This window comes from Panthera leo, chromosome A1 (genome assembly GCF_018350215.1).
Source record: "Panthera leo isolate Ple1 chromosome A1, P.leo_Ple1_pat1.1, whole genome shotgun sequence".
NCBI lineage: Eukaryota > Metazoa > Chordata > Mammalia > Carnivora > Felidae > Panthera > Panthera leo.
In genome coordinates this window covers 109,197,395-109,216,072 of record NC_056679.1, presented here as the reverse complement: position 1 = coordinate 109,216,072, position 18,678 = coordinate 109,197,395, and the positions used below count along the sequence as shown (strand labels likewise).

The 18,678-nt window shown below is 45.7% G+C and overlaps 1 protein-coding gene across 1 annotated transcript in view; it reads right to left on the bottom strand.

Moving 5' to 3' along the window:
- The window catches only part of SLC22A4 (solute carrier family 22 member 4), a 39,982-nt gene that overhangs the window by 8,516 nt on the left and 12,788 nt on the right, over window positions 1-18,678 (bottom strand). Inside the window, exons 3-6 of the mRNA XM_042934701.1 lie at window positions 17,296-17,450; window positions 8,707-8,878; window positions 4,171-4,297; window positions 147-247 (exon numbers count right to left, since the gene is read on the bottom strand). Of these exons, the coding sequence (XP_042790635.1) occupies window positions 147-247; window positions 4,171-4,297; window positions 8,707-8,878; window positions 17,296-17,450 (555 nt within the window). The remainder of the gene's footprint in view (window positions 1-146; window positions 248-4,170; window positions 4,298-8,706; window positions 8,879-17,295; window positions 17,451-18,678) is intronic.

The window sequence follows — 18,678 nt, the reverse complement described above, 5'->3', positions numbered from 1 at the left end:
GACATTTCCAAATGGCTTAGAATTCTATAATTTTTATTTTGTCTCAGGAAAACTCAGGCCATGCCCTGATGTTCCCTGTGGATTAAAGAAAATCAATTGTACACTTATGTGCTGCATGTCACATTTCTAGATCACTTGTTACTTACCACAACATCAAAGACATAATGGTAATTGTGGCAATATTCCGAGTCCTGAACAGGCTGAGAATGAGAATTTTCTGCTGGCTTGGGAGTTTTAGTTCCTGTAGCTAAAATAATGCAAATAACCAGGAGATGAAGAGGTTAGTAAGGAAGTATCTTCAACCATGACAGCGTGGGAAAGACTAATGCTTGTAACTCTGCTTCGCCTTGAGTATGCTCAGAAGTCTGGAATTTGAGGGGAATAAGGGCATCTACATATATGATGCTTATTCTAACACTTTAAAATACTTGTGGCCCATTTTAGACAGAAGCCTTTGAAATATGTAACATTGGCTTCACTGTCTCTTCATATAAAGCCTGATTGCTAACAGCCTTTTCTTGACTCATGGTCACATCACTGTGGTGACCTTAATCACACGGAGCTGTGATCCTTAGGATCTGTGCTCCTTAGGGCCAAGCAGCCCCTAACTGCCTTGGGATCCATATCTGCTTTTTATATTTTTCTTGTTGTTGTCTCAGAGTCAGAAAGGATTTGGGTTGACTGAGGGACCTTGGGCAAGTGACTATTCCCCCTGAGCCTCAGTTTACTTGTATGTTAAAAAGGTATAATAATTGGGAGTTGAGAAGATTACATGAGATCATATATATGTATATAAAGCTTAGCATAGTACTTGAACCATAGTAAATACCCAATACATTTTAACTATAATTATTGCTACTACTGCATCACTGAGAAAAGGGTGCTATTTGGCTAGTGGCAATTTCTTACTGCTGTCAATGGGCTTCCCTCCTTTATTCTTAATTTAACTAAAGTGAACTTGCCATGTGTTAGGAGTCTAGATAACCAAGCTCAGTGGAACTTGTAAAAAAGTTACAAGGCCCTGAGGTGGGTAATCTTTTTGGGATAAAGTGCAAGGACATAGAGTGCATGTGCAATAAGAGGCTGAGGGGCACCTGGGTGGCTCAGTGGGTTAAGTGTCTGACTTCAGCTCAGGTCATGATCTCACAGTTGGTGAGTTTGAGCCCCGTGTCAGACTCCCTGATGACAGCTCAGAGTCTGGAGCCTGCTTCGGATTCTGTGTCTCCCTCTCTCTCTCTCTCTGCCCCTCCCCTACTTGTGTCCTCTCTCTCTCTCTCAAAAATAAATAAATAAACATTTTTTAAAAAAAGATTTAAAAAAAAAAGAGGCCGAGGAAGGAGTGTCTACAATGAAGGAGTAAGACTGCCAGACTGGCTGTTGAAGCAAGTGCTCCCCAAATATGAGCATCTCTTCCCAAGAATAACCACACTCCCTCCTGCAGTTTGCAGACATATCACCTTTCTTCTTCTACAGTATTTGGAGTGTGCAGCTCTAGAACATGCCCCTGGCAGTAGAACCCTGTTATCACGACAAAGCAAAGCCCCTGCATAGACTAGTGGGAACTAGAAGTCTTCATGGGGGTTCTGGAAGTGGTGCCATGCACGGATAGGACCTGGGCACCAGGTCTATGCTAACACTTGGTGCTTTATGAAAATGCAGATCGCCAGGTCTGAATCTGAATATTTCCTGTGGGCCCTGAAGCCTAGGATTCTGTATTTTTTAAAACAATTTTTTAATGTTTATTTATTTTTGAGAGACACGACATGAGTGGGGGAGGGCCAGAGAGAGAGGGAGACACAGAATATGAAGCAGACTCCAGGCTCTGAGCTATCAGCACAGAGCCTCATGTGGGTCTCGAACTCACGGACCATGAGATCATTACCTGAGCCGAAGTCGGACGTCCAACTGACTGAGCCGCCCAGGCATTCCAAGGATGGTATTTTTAAAGCTCCTTGGGTGATTTTGATGACAGCCAGGTTCGGAAACCTCAGTACAAGAATATTCTTATATCCAGTGCTCGCCTCTGTATGGAGTCACCAAAATGCCTTTGAACCAGACTCGATGAGCAGGTTAAAGGTGCTTGAGAAGGAAAGCCAGAGAAGCCCCAGATCACTTTCCAAGATGATACTACTCTGTATTTTTTCCTGTCCACTGCCTCTACCATGAGATAAGAAAGCACAGTTGTGAAGAGCATGTACTTTGGCACCAGACAGCTCTAGTGAGACTTCTAGCTGTGTAATTCTAGGCAAATTACTTAACTTCTCTGTGCCTCAATTTCTTCTCCTGAAAAAAAGAGCCTAGAGTAGTATCCACGAGCTATGGCTTGAATGAACATCAAATAATTTGAATACCATGCCTGGCATCTGGTAGACTCTCCATTATCATTCTGAGCAGGCTGCACTTGCTGACGCAGGGCTCTGTGGACCCTCCTTAAGAGGACCCCTCTCCACTGTCACCGGGAGGTGAGCAGCAGAGATGAACACTGGCTCTCTTTTCCTCCAACAGGCTTGTCCAATTCAGGCTCCAAATGCCTCATGGTAGGAAGAAACAAGATTCTATCAGAAGCATGTGTTTTGACACTGGACTTTATTCTTATTTGCCTCTAACTATCTCTTGTAAGTCTGACTTATACTACTAAACTGTAAATTCCTCAAACACAGGAATCAGATCACATATCCAATAAATATCAACAAACAACCACCACAGCCCTGAGATGCAGAAGAGTTCACTGGACACTCCCCATGTCCAATAAATTATCTAAGGCTGGGAATGAAATTCTTTTTTTTAAACATTTTTTTAATGTTTATTTTTGGAGACAGAGAGCGGCGGGAGGGGGGGGGGAGGGGAAGGGGCAGAGAAAGTAGGAAACACAGAATCTGAAGCAGGCTCCAGGCTCTGAGCTGTCAGCACAGAGCCTCATGCGGGACTCAAACTCACAAACCATGAGATCATGACCTGAGCTGAAATCAGATGCTTAACCAACTGAGCCACCGGGGGAACAGAATTCCTGATGTGAAGAGTGAAGGATTCAGCAATCTCTGTCCTAGCAGCCCTCTGGGACCTTGGGTTCCTGGCACTGTAATTAACGCTCCAGCCATTGCCAGGACATCTGCTTCTGACAGAGGGGCCAAAGGCCAGGGACGGAGGAAGCCCTTGGGGTGGAGCAGTGGTGTGCCCACCACCCTCTGAAAGTTCTGCTTTCTGTGGAAGCCAGCAGTGCGGACTTCAATGTGGGCAGACATACTGTTGCTGCAGCTGCCCTAGTCTTCTTTGGGTTTCCTGGGCAGACGCCTACCCTTCTCCTAGCCAGGAAAGCCCTGCTCCATTCTTTCCATTCATCTAAGGGCCCCCACCCCTTGTTCAGACCTGCCTCTTCAGCTCTGAGTCTGTCTGTTCCCTTTCTCTGCTGGCACACAGCATCTACTCCTTGGATACATAAGCATTTCCTCCCTCCTGGCATCATTTATGTTTCATCTAATCTTGGTGACACTCTTAGCTACATGCTATTCTCCTTAAGCATAGGAACTGTATCTCATTTTCTTATTTTCTCTAGGACGTGGCACAGGGCATGAATGGGGACACTGCGAGTCTTCACTGACTGTCAGGAAGTGTGGCTGCCACCATGGAATATCTTTTTCGCATGGTCTCTTGCCTTCAGGGGTGAACCTTCGAGCCTTTTGGGTTGAGCCCTTGAGCCTGTGCTTTCACACCTTTAGGTTCTAGACACGGCACAGCAAGACTAAACGCATATACAGCTTCCTCAGCAGCTTTGGTACGATTCAGAGTACAGTGAGTAAATCCTGCATGGAATTTCCCTCAACTACATTTTTTTCCACTTAATGTGGACATTTAGATTATGTGCTATGCAACTGCACCAGTGGTTTGGAGCAGTACCAGTAAAAAGTTGGAAGTAAACTTGCCAAAGGAAAGGGAATTAGTATTTAATCAACACTTGCTGTATGCTAAGCAGTTTACATACATGATCGCACCTAATTCATACACAGCCTTTTGACGTGGGTTTCATCTCAGAACTTAATCATCACTATGTCTCTAAGGACTCCTGCAGCACGTGGTACATAGTGGGCACTCAAAACACATCGGATTAAATTACATTCCCTGAAATCAAGAATGCATGGCTGACCTCAAGAGGGCACATCTGCAAATGTTTACCTCCGTAGGATCAAAAATCACCACCGGGGCCGCTTTGTTGTTCATTTTTGCAGCTTTTTGGATGATATTTTCAGCCTCTATAAATCTTCTCTGGGATATCAACCACCGGGGAGATTCAGGAATAAACCTGGAATAAATTTTTAAGGGTTTATAACTTTTCAGAATAGCAAGCTTTGATAGTATTCACCACAAGTTCCCCCCAAATGATTTTTATTTTGTGAAATTGTAGTGTGCCTGTTTAAAGGAAATAAGGAAGGGGGGCGCCTCATAAGATTTCCATTGATAATAGGAATAAACAAAAGCACCTCCAAGTTTCAAAGTCTTGATCAAACCATAAGACCAATCATCATCAGTCGTACTTGAAGCCAGGACCAGACCATAAGGAGTAACATTAACTGTGGGTGCGTGTAAGCCAGGGCAGTGGGAGAAAGTCATCTCAAATGTAATAGCCAGGGTGGGTCATAAAAGAAACACAATCTAGTGTCTTTTTAGTGTCTCCATCCCTTGAAGAATTCCTGGGGCCCCAGCTGACAAAGCTCAAAAGTTTATCAGGTAAAGGGTGGCCATGGCATCTGTGCTTTCTGGGCTCTTCTTACAGTCAGAGAAGAAGATGTACATATGGACACCCTCTGATGGGCTATCCTTGTGGCTCTCAACAGACTACCAGGCCAGTGAGTAACCAAACCAGTTTTTGGGAGACAGTCAATGTTATCTTTTTTTTTTTTAACCACCTAGAAACTTTTTTTATTACACACACTTGACTTCTATTCTTTCCTAATTTTTCTATTTTTTCTATTTCTATTTATTTTTTCATACTTATATTTATTTATATTTTCTATTCTTTTCTACTTTTTATTTCTCAAAATCTCTTAGCCATTCTTCTGCCATTCTTCTCTTGTTTTTCTCACCTATTTGTCAGTACTCAGTTATCCCAGAAAATAAATCACATGTAGCAGGTATAGGGGCCTCCTATAATTACATGTGCCCCTCCAAAGCCTCAATAGGAATTAATCTCAGAGCAAAACACAACTTATCAAATGGTCAACCCTCAGCCTCCTTCCCCATCCTATTAGCACATCAGTTGAAAAATGAACCCAGTTTATATTTTTTGGAATCTACTCTTAGTTGGTCCTTGTAGCAACTGTGATGTTAGGTCACTGACCTTCAGTAATTGAGCTGTGCTGTCCAAGAGAACTTTCTGCAGTGTTCTATAGCTGTTTTGTTCAATATAGTAGCCAGTAACCACATGTTGTTGAGCTAGTGTAACTAGTGTGACTGAGGAAATGAATTTTTAATTTTATTTACTTTTAATTAATTTTAATTTACATAGCTGCATGTGGCTAGTGGCTACTGTGTTAGTGCAGAATTTGAGGCCTTACTTCCCAGCCACTGTATACTTCATGTATATATACATGTATGCTTTACTTCTGATTCTGAGCAATGTCTTTCCCCCACCAGGTTGTTCTTAGAAATACTCTACCTTTCCTTCCACAGGCTTTCAGGGCCATCATTGACCTCAAGTTCCTAATGTTTAGTCAGCTAGATATTGAAAAGCTTCTATTGGTTCTTCAAGTTGCATCTATTGGCTCTTTCTCACCCCCTATACACATACTCCATTCATACCTGTAGTCACTTCTTGCCAAACCTTTTTAAAAATAATTTTTTTAACATTTATTCATTTTTAAGAGACAAAGAGAGACAGAGAACAAGTTGGGGAGGGCAGAGAGAGAGGGAGACACAGAACCCAAAGCAGGGTCCAGGCTCTGAGCTGTCAGCACAGAGCCTGACGTGGGGCTTGAACCCACGAACCGTGAGATCATGATCTGAGCCGAAGTCAGATGTTCAACCAACTGAGCCACCCAGGCGCCCTTTGCTAAACCTTTTAAAGGGAACTTGGGACAGGGGTGGCTGGGTGGCTCAGTTGGCGACTCTTGATTTCGGCTCAGGTCGTGATCTCACAGTATGTGAGATCAAGTCCCACGTCGGGCTCTGTGCTGACAGCACAGAACCTGCTTGAGATTCTCTCTCTCCCTCTTTCTCTGCCCCTCCCCTGGTCGTGTGTGCCCCCCCCCCACCCCCGTCTCTCTCTCTCTCTCTCTCTCTAAATAAATAAGTAAACATAAACAAACAAACAAACAAAAAAGGAACCTGGGACATAAAAATTCCCCAGACTACCTGCAGGGCTCTGCATGGGTTTACTCCCATTTCCAGGTCACCATACTCAGGGCTGCTGTGATCTCTATTTTTGGATTGCCATGGCTTTTTACTGCATGGAGAATTAAGTCTAGCTGATTATTTCAAAATTTAATGGAGTACCATATGAGGTTATACACCGTAGCCTCTCTAGGTATTGAATTCAAGTTGAACAGGGGAAGGGCATTGCTAGAGAGTCTCTATCATACATTGAGCAGACAGCAGGAAGTGCAGCAGCCCTAACCTGACCCCCCAATCACCCCAACCCCCCTAGACTGATGAGTATGGCTTCCGGAAGTCCCACCCTCAGGGATGAGGCATTCATAAGAAAGCTATTCTGTTTTTATAGGGGAATGATAAGACTGTTGTTAAACTTTCAGCATAAGCACTCAGCTTTGTAGTGCTGGCCCGGGGCTGCCCTCTGTCTAGGGCAGTCCTGTCCCAGGTACAGTGTGCCCACAGCCAGGAGCGCTCATGGTTCAGCCCATGGGCAACCAACAGAAGCAAGAACTCTCCTTAGGGCAAGAGTAATGCAGCTCCTCATGGGATGGACCTCCTCAGCTGGAAACTGAAGGGGCTGACCTACCAGAGTGGTTTCTTGCTGCAGTATCTGGGCCTGAGGCAAAGATCCAAGCCCCAGAAATTAAAATCCATACTAATCTCTAATGGTCAGTCAGGGCCCTTCTATTTTTATTCTCTCTCTCTCTCTCTCTCTCTCTCTCTTATAGGAGCACATACCAATAACATATTATTATACCATATTTTAGAAGTACTGGTGTCTTATGCCAAAACAGCAACCAGGAATCAGAGATTATTAACATCATTTGTGTGAAGAGGCAGAAAATAACCTTTGAATAATCTTATCTTGTGTCTTGAGAGAATCTCTGGTCACCACCATTTCTTATAATAAATTCAGCTAGCAAGGGAATTATGGAAACAGGGACAGAAGATGTGATGAAGGTAATGTTGATGATAATGATGATGCTCACTCTCATGCCAGGAAATTGCCCTTCTCTTGTAAATCTGGGGTGCTTCCTTGGAGACAGAGCTCTGTAGTTAATGGCCTGTCCTGATTTCCCATAAGCTTTCCTGACCCTCAGACTGGGTTCCAGAAGAAACCTCCAAATCAGAATAGTAGCTAACCTTGAAAACAGTGTCTCTCAAATTCCAGAGAAGTAAGGAAAAAAAGTGCTTTCTCCTCCCAGGCACATGTATGCCAAGAATTTACACTGAAAAACATAGCAGTCTTAGAGGTGATAAAAAGACAGTAGCTTGGAGTGGTCCAACCTGAGCTATCCAGTCCAAGGAGGCCAAAATGTGCTGTCAGTCTGTATGGCTGTCTAACAATTGCAGGAAGATAAAAGACCTTCTGGCAACTTCCTAGGCTGTGTCCACAGGACAGGGAAACCATAAGAGCTAGTCTAAACCATGAGTTTTTAAAACCGGTCAAAGAAACTTTCATTGTGTGTAAGCAGGTACAGATCAAGCAGTTTGGTAAAACCTGTCACTGCGGGGAGATTTGATATTGATAACCTGAAACCAAACCAAGAAGGATTAACGAGAGAGAGAGAGAGAGAGAGAGAGAGACCCACCAGTAGAAGAAATCCCCTTTCCTCTTACTTAAATATGGGGGGGGGGGGAGCCCATAATACAAAGAAATGGGGGAATCCCCCAAAAGAGGGTGCAACTGGAACCTTATTCCATGATTCTAATCTCTTCTCTCACCTGAAATTTCCCACATAATCATGTTGGGTGAAACTGGGACCCAGTATCTCCAAACTTGGTTATTCCCACACCAATGTGTCAAAATTGGGTGGCAGGATTATGGAAGGAGAGAACATTTCTCTAACAACTTATTAAACGAAAGTAATTCTTTCGCCCTTCAAGACAAAGCAGATAAATAGGAGCAACCTACATGTTAATCACCTTGTGATAGAGAAGCCTGAGGAAATGACACTAGATGAATCCATAAGGAGAAAGAGATTTCCTAGAGACAGAACAGTGTGGAAAGAGCACGGTGGGACAGAGTTGGAAACAACAGAACCCCACAGTAACAACTCCACAAGCAATATCAACAACCAACATCAAGTTAGTGAGCCTGTGGGGGGGAGCCTGTGGGAGGGGGGTTTCCTGAGAACTGTGCTTTGCGGGGACCATGGAGAATCAAACCCCAGCACACAGGCCCACCCACAGCGAGGCAGACACTCTACGGGCTCCGAAACCCCAGCCTCAGCCAGCCGCGCTGAGGTCACGCAAGCCCACGCGAGGAGGATCCACACCAGGCTCTGGCTCCAGGCATGCTGGCCCGCAGCAGGGGGCTGTCTGGGACCGAGCCACACTCACCACCACAGGGGGATGCACAGCACCCCCGGCACCGTCAGCGCCAGCAGCAGCATCCGCCAGTCTCTGATGAAGTAAGCAAACAGTGGCAGCAGCATGTAGCCAACTGCAAAAAATGTGCACACTCCTAACGTAGAGAATATAATACGAACTGACTTGCCAAGAATTTCAGTTCCTGTTCAAAACAAGGGAGGAGTATTAGCATTTTAACTTACTTTAATATTTGTTGTTTTACATCAATTACCTGGCAGTTAGAGTTCGAACTGTAATTACTTGCAAAAGGGAAGAGGCACTTGTTTGCCGTGTGGCCCGGAGGAGGCATGATCAGGGTGAAGGAAAGCGGGAAGTGACCCAAGACTTGTCACCTTAGAGAAGGATGAGTTTTCATGAGATTTTAAAGGAGCCATAGATTTATCTTTTGAAGGCCATCTCATGTCACAGAAATATCATGCCCAGCCCTGAGGGGTAATATCTTCTGAGAAGGCCACATTTCCAAAATGAGTGTCCCAGGTTGAGGAGCCAACAGTGTGCTCCAGGAGACAGTTGGGGCTCTTCTGGGGGGCTCTGTGGGGTCATGATGCATGGAGCCTTTCCCAGAGTTCTGCACTATAAACAGACACGGGGTCTTGGGAAACAGTGGGAAGTTCATAGTTAACTGAGTCGCGTTAGGACACCTTTAGCCACCCTTGAGCTCTGGGAAGTGATAAATAGGGTCCAGCTGGCTCCTGAGGTACATAGGGAAGGCTCCAGCATCCAGAGCTGAATTCCCCTCAGCCACACTGTGTCCAGAGATCAGCCCCAGGCAGAAATAGTCTATTCAGACCATGGAAAGAAAAGAAGCAGCTGATTTGCTGGCCCAGCAGGTGACAGGCAGCTCTACAGCTGGCCACACACCCAGGGAACTTCATGGAGCCTCCCCAGAGCGCCACAAAGGGCCAAGACTGCTTGGCGTTGGGCCCTAGTTTGGGACACACAGGTGGCTGTTGGCTGTTGGCTGTTGGCTCTTGCTGTGCTCAGTGCCACAGGTCTTCCAGAGACATTCCCTGCCTCTTGGAGCTCTCGGTTGATATGGGGGAGTCTGAGAAGAAGCTCCTTCTGTTGTCACAGAGTTCCAGGCCCTTTCCGGAGTCCACTCTTGGTCCTCTGCCCTTAGGCAGAGATCTGGCCAATGGCAACGGCTCTGCCTTTTATTTGAGATCTGCCCACCACTGCAGAAAAGTAACCCAGGAAACAAAACAGCATTCAAAGGACCGTTCAGGCTTGTCTTTAAAGAGATATTTTCTCAGATGTGTTGATATGCCCTGAGCCCAGGCTAAAGAATTAAGGGCTAATTCCAGAGAAGCAGTACAATTACTACTGTTGACCCTTGAGCAATGGGTTTGAATTCCATGGGTCCACATACACAAGGTTTTTGTTTTTTGTTTTGTTTTGTTTTGTTTTTGTTTTAGTAAATAAGTATGGTACTGTAAATGTATTTCTCTTCCTTATGATTTTCATAATAACATTTTCTTTTTTCTAGCTAACTTTATTATAAGAATACAGTAATAATATATTCAACATAAAAAATATGTTAATTGTGGGGCCGCTGGGTGGCTCAGTCGGTTGAGCATCCGACTTCGACTCAGGTCATGATCTCACAGTTAGTGAGTTCGAGCCCCACTTCGGGCTCTGTGCTGACAGCTCAGAGCCTGGAGCCTGATTCGGATTCTGTGTCTCCCTCTCTCTCTGCCCCTCCTCCACTCATGCTCTGTCTCTCTCTCAAAAATAAATAAACATTAAAAAAATACATATGTTAATTGACTGTGTATGTTATCAGTAAGGCTTCTGATCAATGGTAGGCTCTTAGTAGTTAAGTGTTGGCAAAGTCAAAAGTAATACATGGGATTTTGGACTGTGCGGGTGAAGGAGGGGTCAGTACCCCAATCCCCTTGTTCATGGGTCAGTTGTATTTTCCTAGTTTCCCATTCTCACCACTTGTTCCTTATCCCCAACCCATTTCTTCCTCAGCATGACTCAGAGGTTTGCCTCAGTGGTTCCCTCTTGAACAGCCATTTCTACAAAGCAGACTGTTGGAAATGTGCGTCTCTCACATCCCAGACTGTGGGCAACAGCCCTAACCACCTGGGGCCTGTTATAGCCTCTCAACTAATTTCCAAAAATAGGGCCTGACTTCTTTGAAGATCATGAGTGTTAATTTCAGGTATTTTCTTACCTCACTAAGGACCCTCCTACCACTCCACAGGCAGACTCACCATGCCATGTTTCTAAACACTTCAGCTGTAATTATTGTGATGTAAGAATGGATAGGGGGTGCTTTATTCCTAAGCAGAGATTCAGAAGTGAAGTAGCAGAGGATTTGGTTGTGGAAAAGAGAAAGTGCACAGGACCAAGGGAGAATCTTGCAGAATTGTGAAGCAAGGGAGCTCCCCCATACTTCCACGATCCTGATAAGAAAGAGAAGCGACACAACTGGGTTCCTGGATAATCTCTGTCTCTAAGCTCGAGTGTCAGGGCAGAACAGAGTTGTTCTGACTTTGCAGAGTACCCATGGGAGACAGAGCTTTTTAAATCTACCTCTCTGCCTTTCTGTGGAGCCACATGGATGGCATGAACCTGAAGAGTTCCTTATTAGCACGGCTTCCTGCTCTGTGACTTTTAGACCATCACCCCTCTGTAAACATTATCATTGTCCTCATCATCACCATCATCTTCACACTAGCATTTATTTTGAGCCGGCACTTTGAGTCAGGTTCTAGACTAAGTGTTTACATCTATTATCTCTTTGAAGCATCACAATAATTGTGCAAAAATGAATATTACTTCTGTTTTACACATAATCAGCTGAGACTTAAACAGTTCAAGCAAATGGTCTCACTTCACACCATGTATAAAAAATCACCTGGGGGCAAAGCCTGGGCCTTCTCAACCAGTCCTTCACCTGAGACTCCTAAAGGAGATATTCATGGGAGATGGGTCAGGCCATGGTCTCCTTTCAAGAAGCGAGGATTTGTGTTTTCCCTTCCTGGGCTGGTCTTCGAACCAACTGGAGGCCAACCAGCCCTCTCAGAGGAACGCTAAGAGAGGAGCCTTGATTCCTGCAGACCTTTCACAGGCTGTAGCTGCCCCACAGGTGACAGCAGTGACTTCTGGTTCTCCTGGCTGGGAATGCCTCTCCTGGCCTTGTTTACACCCTAGGTTTTTGCTTCTAGTTGGTCTTGGTCTAGTTGGTTCTTGGAGTGTCTATTGGGAGTAAGACTCTGTCATCTAAGCCAGAAGGGCCTGTCCTGGCCAGGAGTGTTTGCCTTTTGCCTGTCACTACCCCCTGAAGCTAAGTACTCTCTCCAAGAGGGTACTCTGTCCAAGTGGGTGACTCAGGGAGGGCCAGGCTCACTTCTGCATTGATCAAGGCCCTTCTGTGGGAGTCATCCCAGGAACCACTGAATCCATTCCACATGGAGGCAGGACATGCTCTTCCATGAATGACTAACACAGGCCTGTGGCAGACCCCAGCTCAAGAAATAAGGTGGGGCAGTTGCCAGAATCAGGAGTAGGAGGCAGGGGCCCCTGGGTTGTGAGTACAGAAACCATATGCAGAGTGGCACCTGCAGAAAGCCTGGGCTCCTTGACACTCGCTTACTACTAGAGTAATTTTGATAAGTCCTACTTCATGGAGTTCTTATTACAAGGACTGAGATACTGTGTGTAAAGTGCCTAGTAGAGCATCTGGCATATGACAGGTTCTCAGAAATAGCTAATTCTTTTATCCTTGTCAAACAATTGAAATATGCTGGATGTCAGAGGAATGATGGGAAGTATGGTGCCTTTGATCAAGAGGTCAGACAGTAGAACCTCTCTTTGCTCCCTGGAAAATACTCAGAATTCTCTCCAAATTAACCGATATTCCCCTACTCAGGGCTACTTCTCTCCCTTCTATGAACCTAAAGAGATCATTCTAGTTAAAAGTAACATTTCCTATCCCTGCATATATCCAGCATATAGCCACCCCTACCTCACCCATGTCTCATGTCCTCAGTAACAACTGCATTGACTGCCTCTGTTGACCAGATGTAAACTCCTTGAGAACAGACAAGCGTGAGTCCTTGCTCCTCCCTGGGTCCCTCCAGATCTTTCTTCACATGATGCAGTGCACAAAAGGGGTGACAACAAATTTCTGCATATTTTTAATGTATTTATATCCCATCTCATCCCTTGAAGTCTTTGAGGTAGCTAATAACTTGAATACAATAAGAAAATGGTAACATTAAAGTAAAATACAAAGAAAGGTAAAAGTTATGCCTTGGAGAAAAGAACAAAAAATATGCAACTGATCACTTTGAAAAATACTATGGCACTTCCTTAAATGGTTAAACATAAAATTACCATATGACCTGGCAATTCCACTCCTAGGTATATACACAGGAGAACCGAAAAACACATATCCACAAAAAACTCTGTACTCATATGTTGATAGCAGCATTCTTTTTGATAACCAAAAAGTGGAAACAACCCAGATGCCCATCAACTGATGTATGGATGAACAAGATGTAGTAAATCACTCAATGGAATAATGATTCATGCTATAGCATGGACCAACCTTGAAAACATCAAGTGAAGCAAGTCAGTCACAAAGGTCACATATTGTATGATTCCACTTATCTGAAATGTTCAGAATAGATAAATCCATATGGACAGAAAGTAGATCAGTGGTTGCCAAGGGCTAGGAAAAGAGGAAAATGGGGAGTCTCTGCTAATGGGTACAGAGTTTGGGGGGAGGTGATGAAAAAGTCCTGGAGTTAGAAAGAGCTGATGGTTGTACAACTTTGTGAATATAGTAATAACCACTAAAATACACATTTTAGGGGCACCTGGGTGTCTCAGTAGGTTAAGCATCCAACTTGAGCTCAGGTCATGATCTTGTGGTTCACGAGATCGAGCCCCATGTTGTGCTCTGTGCTGACAGCTCAGAGCTTGGAGCCTGCTTCTGATTCTGTATCTCCCTCTTTCTCTACCCCTCCCCTGCTCATGCTCTGTCTCTCTCTTTTTCTCTCTCTCTCAAAAATAAAATAAACACTAAAAAGTTTTAAATACACATTTTAAAAGAGTGCATAGTATGGTATGCAAATTACACCTTAATTTAAAAACAATTTAGGGGTGCCTCAGTGGCTCAGTTAAGTGTCTGACTTCTGCTCAGGTCATGATCTTGTGGTTCGTGAGTTCGAGCCCTGCATCAGGCTCTCTGCCATCGTCAGCACAAAGCCTGCTTTGGAACCTCTGTCCCTCTCCTTCTCTGCCCCTGCCCAGCTTGTGTGGGCATGCACGCTTTCTCTTTCTCTCTCTCTCTCTCTCTCTCAAAAAAAAAAAAATAATTTTTTTTTAAAAATATGTGGCTAAAAAAGACTGCACAATTGATATAGTGAAATTTCAATTTTGCCTGAGCTTTCTGGTAGCCAGAGCTATAAAGGAAGATGCCATCAGTTACATACTTATGAAAAGGAAAAACACATGTAAACACCAGAGGAAGCAGAGTTTTAAATCGTTCGGCATGCTGGCACAAATATTGCATAGGAGGTTGAAGTTAGGAGTACTAGGAAAATACTGAATTAATGGATTGGTCAAGACAGGAAGGCAGTTAACTGTGCAAAATAAATTTGAACAGGTAGTGATGAGGGATAAAGGAGGAGCCTGTGGCATTTTACCCAGAAGGCTGTGGACGGCTTGAAGGCATAATTTCTGGGAAACAGTGGGAGACGGTGAGGGGCAGCTGGAGTGTAGAAAGGGTCAGTGTCATTGGTCCTGAGTGGTCATTTCCTCCTAAACTAGCATGGTTGTGGCAGTGCCCTCACTTCCAGGGGTATCCACTTCATGTTCCTTTGGCTAGCATTGTTCCTTCCCTTCCTTTTCTTGTCTTCTGAGATTCTGCCAGGTTTTACAATTTTTAAAAGGTCTACTTCTGCATCGTTTTGAGAATGGGAGTAATTCAGCTTCCTGAATTAACGTGAAGCCTCTTAAAATGAGATTATCATCACAGAGTCTTGCCAGTCCTTCCCTAGTGCCAGAGGGCAAAAGAGAAGGCCCAGACCCCAAACTTCAGTTTATTTTACTTGAAACCCGGAATTCACTGTTTTAGCCCTGGAACACTAGAGAGCGCCGCTGTGCTGCAGGAGAAGCCAGCCTCCACCAAGTAGTGCTCGCACTCCGCGCCAACCATGCCACCCGGCCCCAGGCACTGACACGAGTCTGCTGCTCCAGGGGGCACATTGGTTTTCAGTGATGTTCTTAAATGTGCATCCAGAGAACCCAACAAAAAGAGTCTCATACGAGGATACAAAAGTCAGCAGTTTCCTGCAAGTGCAATGAAAGCGCAATAGCCAAGGAGGCTCTGGGACCCAGGTGGACGGATGGGGAGCCTGTTGCACCCAGCATCCAGCTCACTGATTGCTGGCTTGTACATGTGGGCTCTGATTGATTGTACATGATCTTACTTTCCCCGTGGCCCTGTCACTTCTCTTACACGGGGACCAGGGAGGGGAGTAGGTTGTAGTGTCAGGGCCAGCTGGGCAGGATTTCCCTGTGGGATGCTCTTCCAGCCTCATCCACTCACTCAGGGGAGGTTCCAAGGCTCCAGAAGCATCCTACGCCCCTGGAAAGGCGCATAGGACTCAATATTGGCCGTTCAGTAGAACCTGGGGGACACCAGGTCTGGGACAAACCCCACCTGGCTCCCAATCCCAATGATAGGGTTTCTCTGGCTTCACCATGATTTTCTGCCCTTCCCTTTTAGATGGTCTTTTAGGTCCTCCTTAAAGGAGTCTGCCAATCTCAGGCAGAATCATCTGCTTTGGGGAGACCTGTTTAGTCTCTGGTATGTGTCTGGCCCAAGTATAGCCACAAATTGGGCTTTTTGGACCTAGGGAGGATCACCCCTAGGAAGATGGATTCTGGGAGATTTTGCCCATGAGAACAAATAGGCTTTATTCAAGAGCCCTGTGTCCTTGCAGCCTTCATTAGGAGATTGCAATTTCATCCTAAATTCCTCCAATTTCTCATTTCTAGCACTACTGGCCTGAAGCTGTGTGTCCTCTACACAAAGGACCTTCTTTAAGAACACCTGGCTCTTGGGGCACCTGGGTGGGTCAGTCAGTTAAGCATCCAACTTCAGTTTAGGTCATGATCTCATGGTTCGTGAGTTTAAGCCCTGTGTCTCGGGCTCTGTGCTGACAGCTCTGAGCCTGGGGCCTGCTTTGGATTTTGTGTCTCCCTCTCCCTCTGCCCCTCCCCTGCTCACACTGTCTGTCTGTCTGTCTGTCTGTCTTAAAAAAAAAAAAAAGAACATCTGGCTCCCCTCTTTCCCCACAAGGAAGAGGGAGGCCCCCCTCCTGCTGGGGCCTGCTGAAGAGGGTACTAACTGTCAGGACCATGTGGCTCCAGCATGCTCTTCCCTCCCCCCATCTTCAGACACCTTGGCTATGGGAGCTCTTCACAAATCATTAAAGGAGTGGAATGTGAGCAATTCCATCTTAACAACCTCACAGAGAGTGTACACGTCCTCAACTAAGAGAGCATAGCATCTCCAAATCCAGGGAGTCATTCAGATTCTTAAAAGCAATCAGAATCCATCTTACCAGACGCAGCAGGAAGAATTGTTAGACTTACATTAAAAGGGCATGTTAATAATTACACTGTGACAATAGGGGCAAACTGGGTCAGCAATGAATCAACAAGGATATATTGTCAGCCTAGAGATTATAGGAACTGTTGTCTATTGTTCCAGAAGGGCCCCTCATTTCCCCTCCTCTCAGCTGGTCAGAGTCAGCAGGTGGGCTCAGAGAGCATGTTGGGGTGCTTGCTCTCATGGGTGACCCTGGTCAGCCTGCTTGGAGCTCACCTCACTTCCTCTCAGGAAATGCTGGTGAGGGCCCTGGGGGCCTCCTCATGTCTTTTAGTTTGTGTGTCCCACTCAGCAGCCTGAGACTCCAGAAGCAAGGCTGTTGTTAGGAGATAGGACTACTATCAGCAAGACTTCATCCTGCACACTGCTGATATGCTCTGGAGTGAGCTCCACCAGACCTGCCCAGGGATGGCAGACTGGCACTGAACTCCTGTCTGGCACATGCCTGCCTCTTCTACCTGTGTACCGGCTACACCATCTACCCTAAGTTCTTCCACAGGCCATGCACAGCTGCCAGGAAGACTTTTGCCCTGACACAGGCAGACATCCCAAGCTTTCAAAGCTCAAGTCAAAGACATCCCCAGCACCCCACCTTTGTGCCTTTGCCAAGCCCCGTGTTGCTGAATTGTGCTCAGCTATTGTGTGGCTGGTTCCTACCAGCTCCAGCTTCTATCTACCACTACATTCCAGAGCCCAGCCTTGTGGGTGCCTGCCTTGCCTGCAACCAGATCAAAGAACCTGAGGCTTCAGCCCCCTCCCCAACACACATATGAGGCCGATCATGTTTTAGAAGCACAGCCCATGGGTTGAGGAGCCTCCTGCTGTCCTAAGAGCACTCCCTATGCTCCTCTTTGGTGGTCCCTTCTTCCTGGCCTCTCAAAAGGTTTGAAGGAGAAGGCCTGAGCATCAGAAAACATTCTTACCTAGAATGAAGGCCACCACATAGTTGGAGATCTGTCCCATGCCCACGATGACAAATAACACAGTAAACATCTCCCAGTTGATGGAGAAAATCTGTAGGAAGCTGAAGCCAGTTTGCACAGCCATGGTCGCAAAGAGGATGCTCTTCCTGCCAAACCTGTAGAATACAGCACAGCACAAAAGATGGCATGTGCAGTTCACAGCCGGGCATGTGGCAAACCCTGAGTCAGGCATCACTGCAGACTTTGTGTTTGTTTGTTTGTTTGTCTGTCTGTCTGTTTGTTTGTTTTCAGGGCTGCGTGATAGACTTTTCTCCCTGTCTCATCCTCCCACTTCTTCCTTGGTGAGGTCTTGGGCATCCATCTACCCAGGAAGTGACTTCTGAGATTCAAAACCTTCTGTAAAGGCCCCATATCTTGAAATCACAGAGCGGCTCATGCAAGGACCACATAGATTTCTGCTCTTTAGAATAAGCCACAGGAAGAAGCTGCCACCACATTTCTGGCAAATTGGTAAGTACAGGTTACAGATACATCTATCAGCAATATGGGAATTGTGTCAATCCAGAGTGAAGACTCCCTTTATGGCAGTGGTCTTCAACTTTAGCTATACTTGAAACCCCCTGGTGCCAAAAAATGCCCGCGTCAGCATCTCACCTCCTAAGATTCTTATTGTCTAGGATGCAGTTTGCGTGTCAGGATTTAAAAAAAATTCCCAGATGAGTCTAATGTGCAAACAAAATTGCAAGCCAGTTCTCTATGGGAAAAATAGCTCTTAGCAGTAGACATGCTGAGAATTGGCTTAAGCCTTCACTTCGCTTTCTGATAGTGACCAATGAGTAGAATGGAGCACAGGCGTGGGCAAAACTGTCTCCTACCTCATTTTCCAAAATCAGATCTCAGGCTGTTGGGTTTGCTGTCCCTTTGGACTTGGTAAGTGGCGGAGTGATAGGCATTCCTCTGGGAAGCCTTCTCAACACTGCCGTTTAGCATTCCCACCTTCCTGCTCTGGTCCCCATAGAACATTCAGGGGCCAGTGAGGCACTTCTCCTGGAGCTGCGATGCTGTCTCCTCTAGATTGAGATCCAGGAGGTCCACAACCAGCCTCGGTCAGTCTGTGGCCCTGGTGCCCTGCATAGCAGTGATGTGGGCACTCACTGTCTGGCCCTTACTCTGACTGATGGCTGTTTGTGGACAGATAATGTGCCATCTGAAAGTTAGGGATAGGATGGGGAGGCAGTGGTGATGCCAGCAGGGTGTGTGTGTGTGTGTGTGTGTGTGTTCTTTTTTTGAGAAGTTTGGTGATATAAAGACTGCAGTCTCCAGTGGGACCATTGCCTCCTCCTGACCTTTGGGCAAAACCCTGGAAATGCAAGGCTGGGAAAA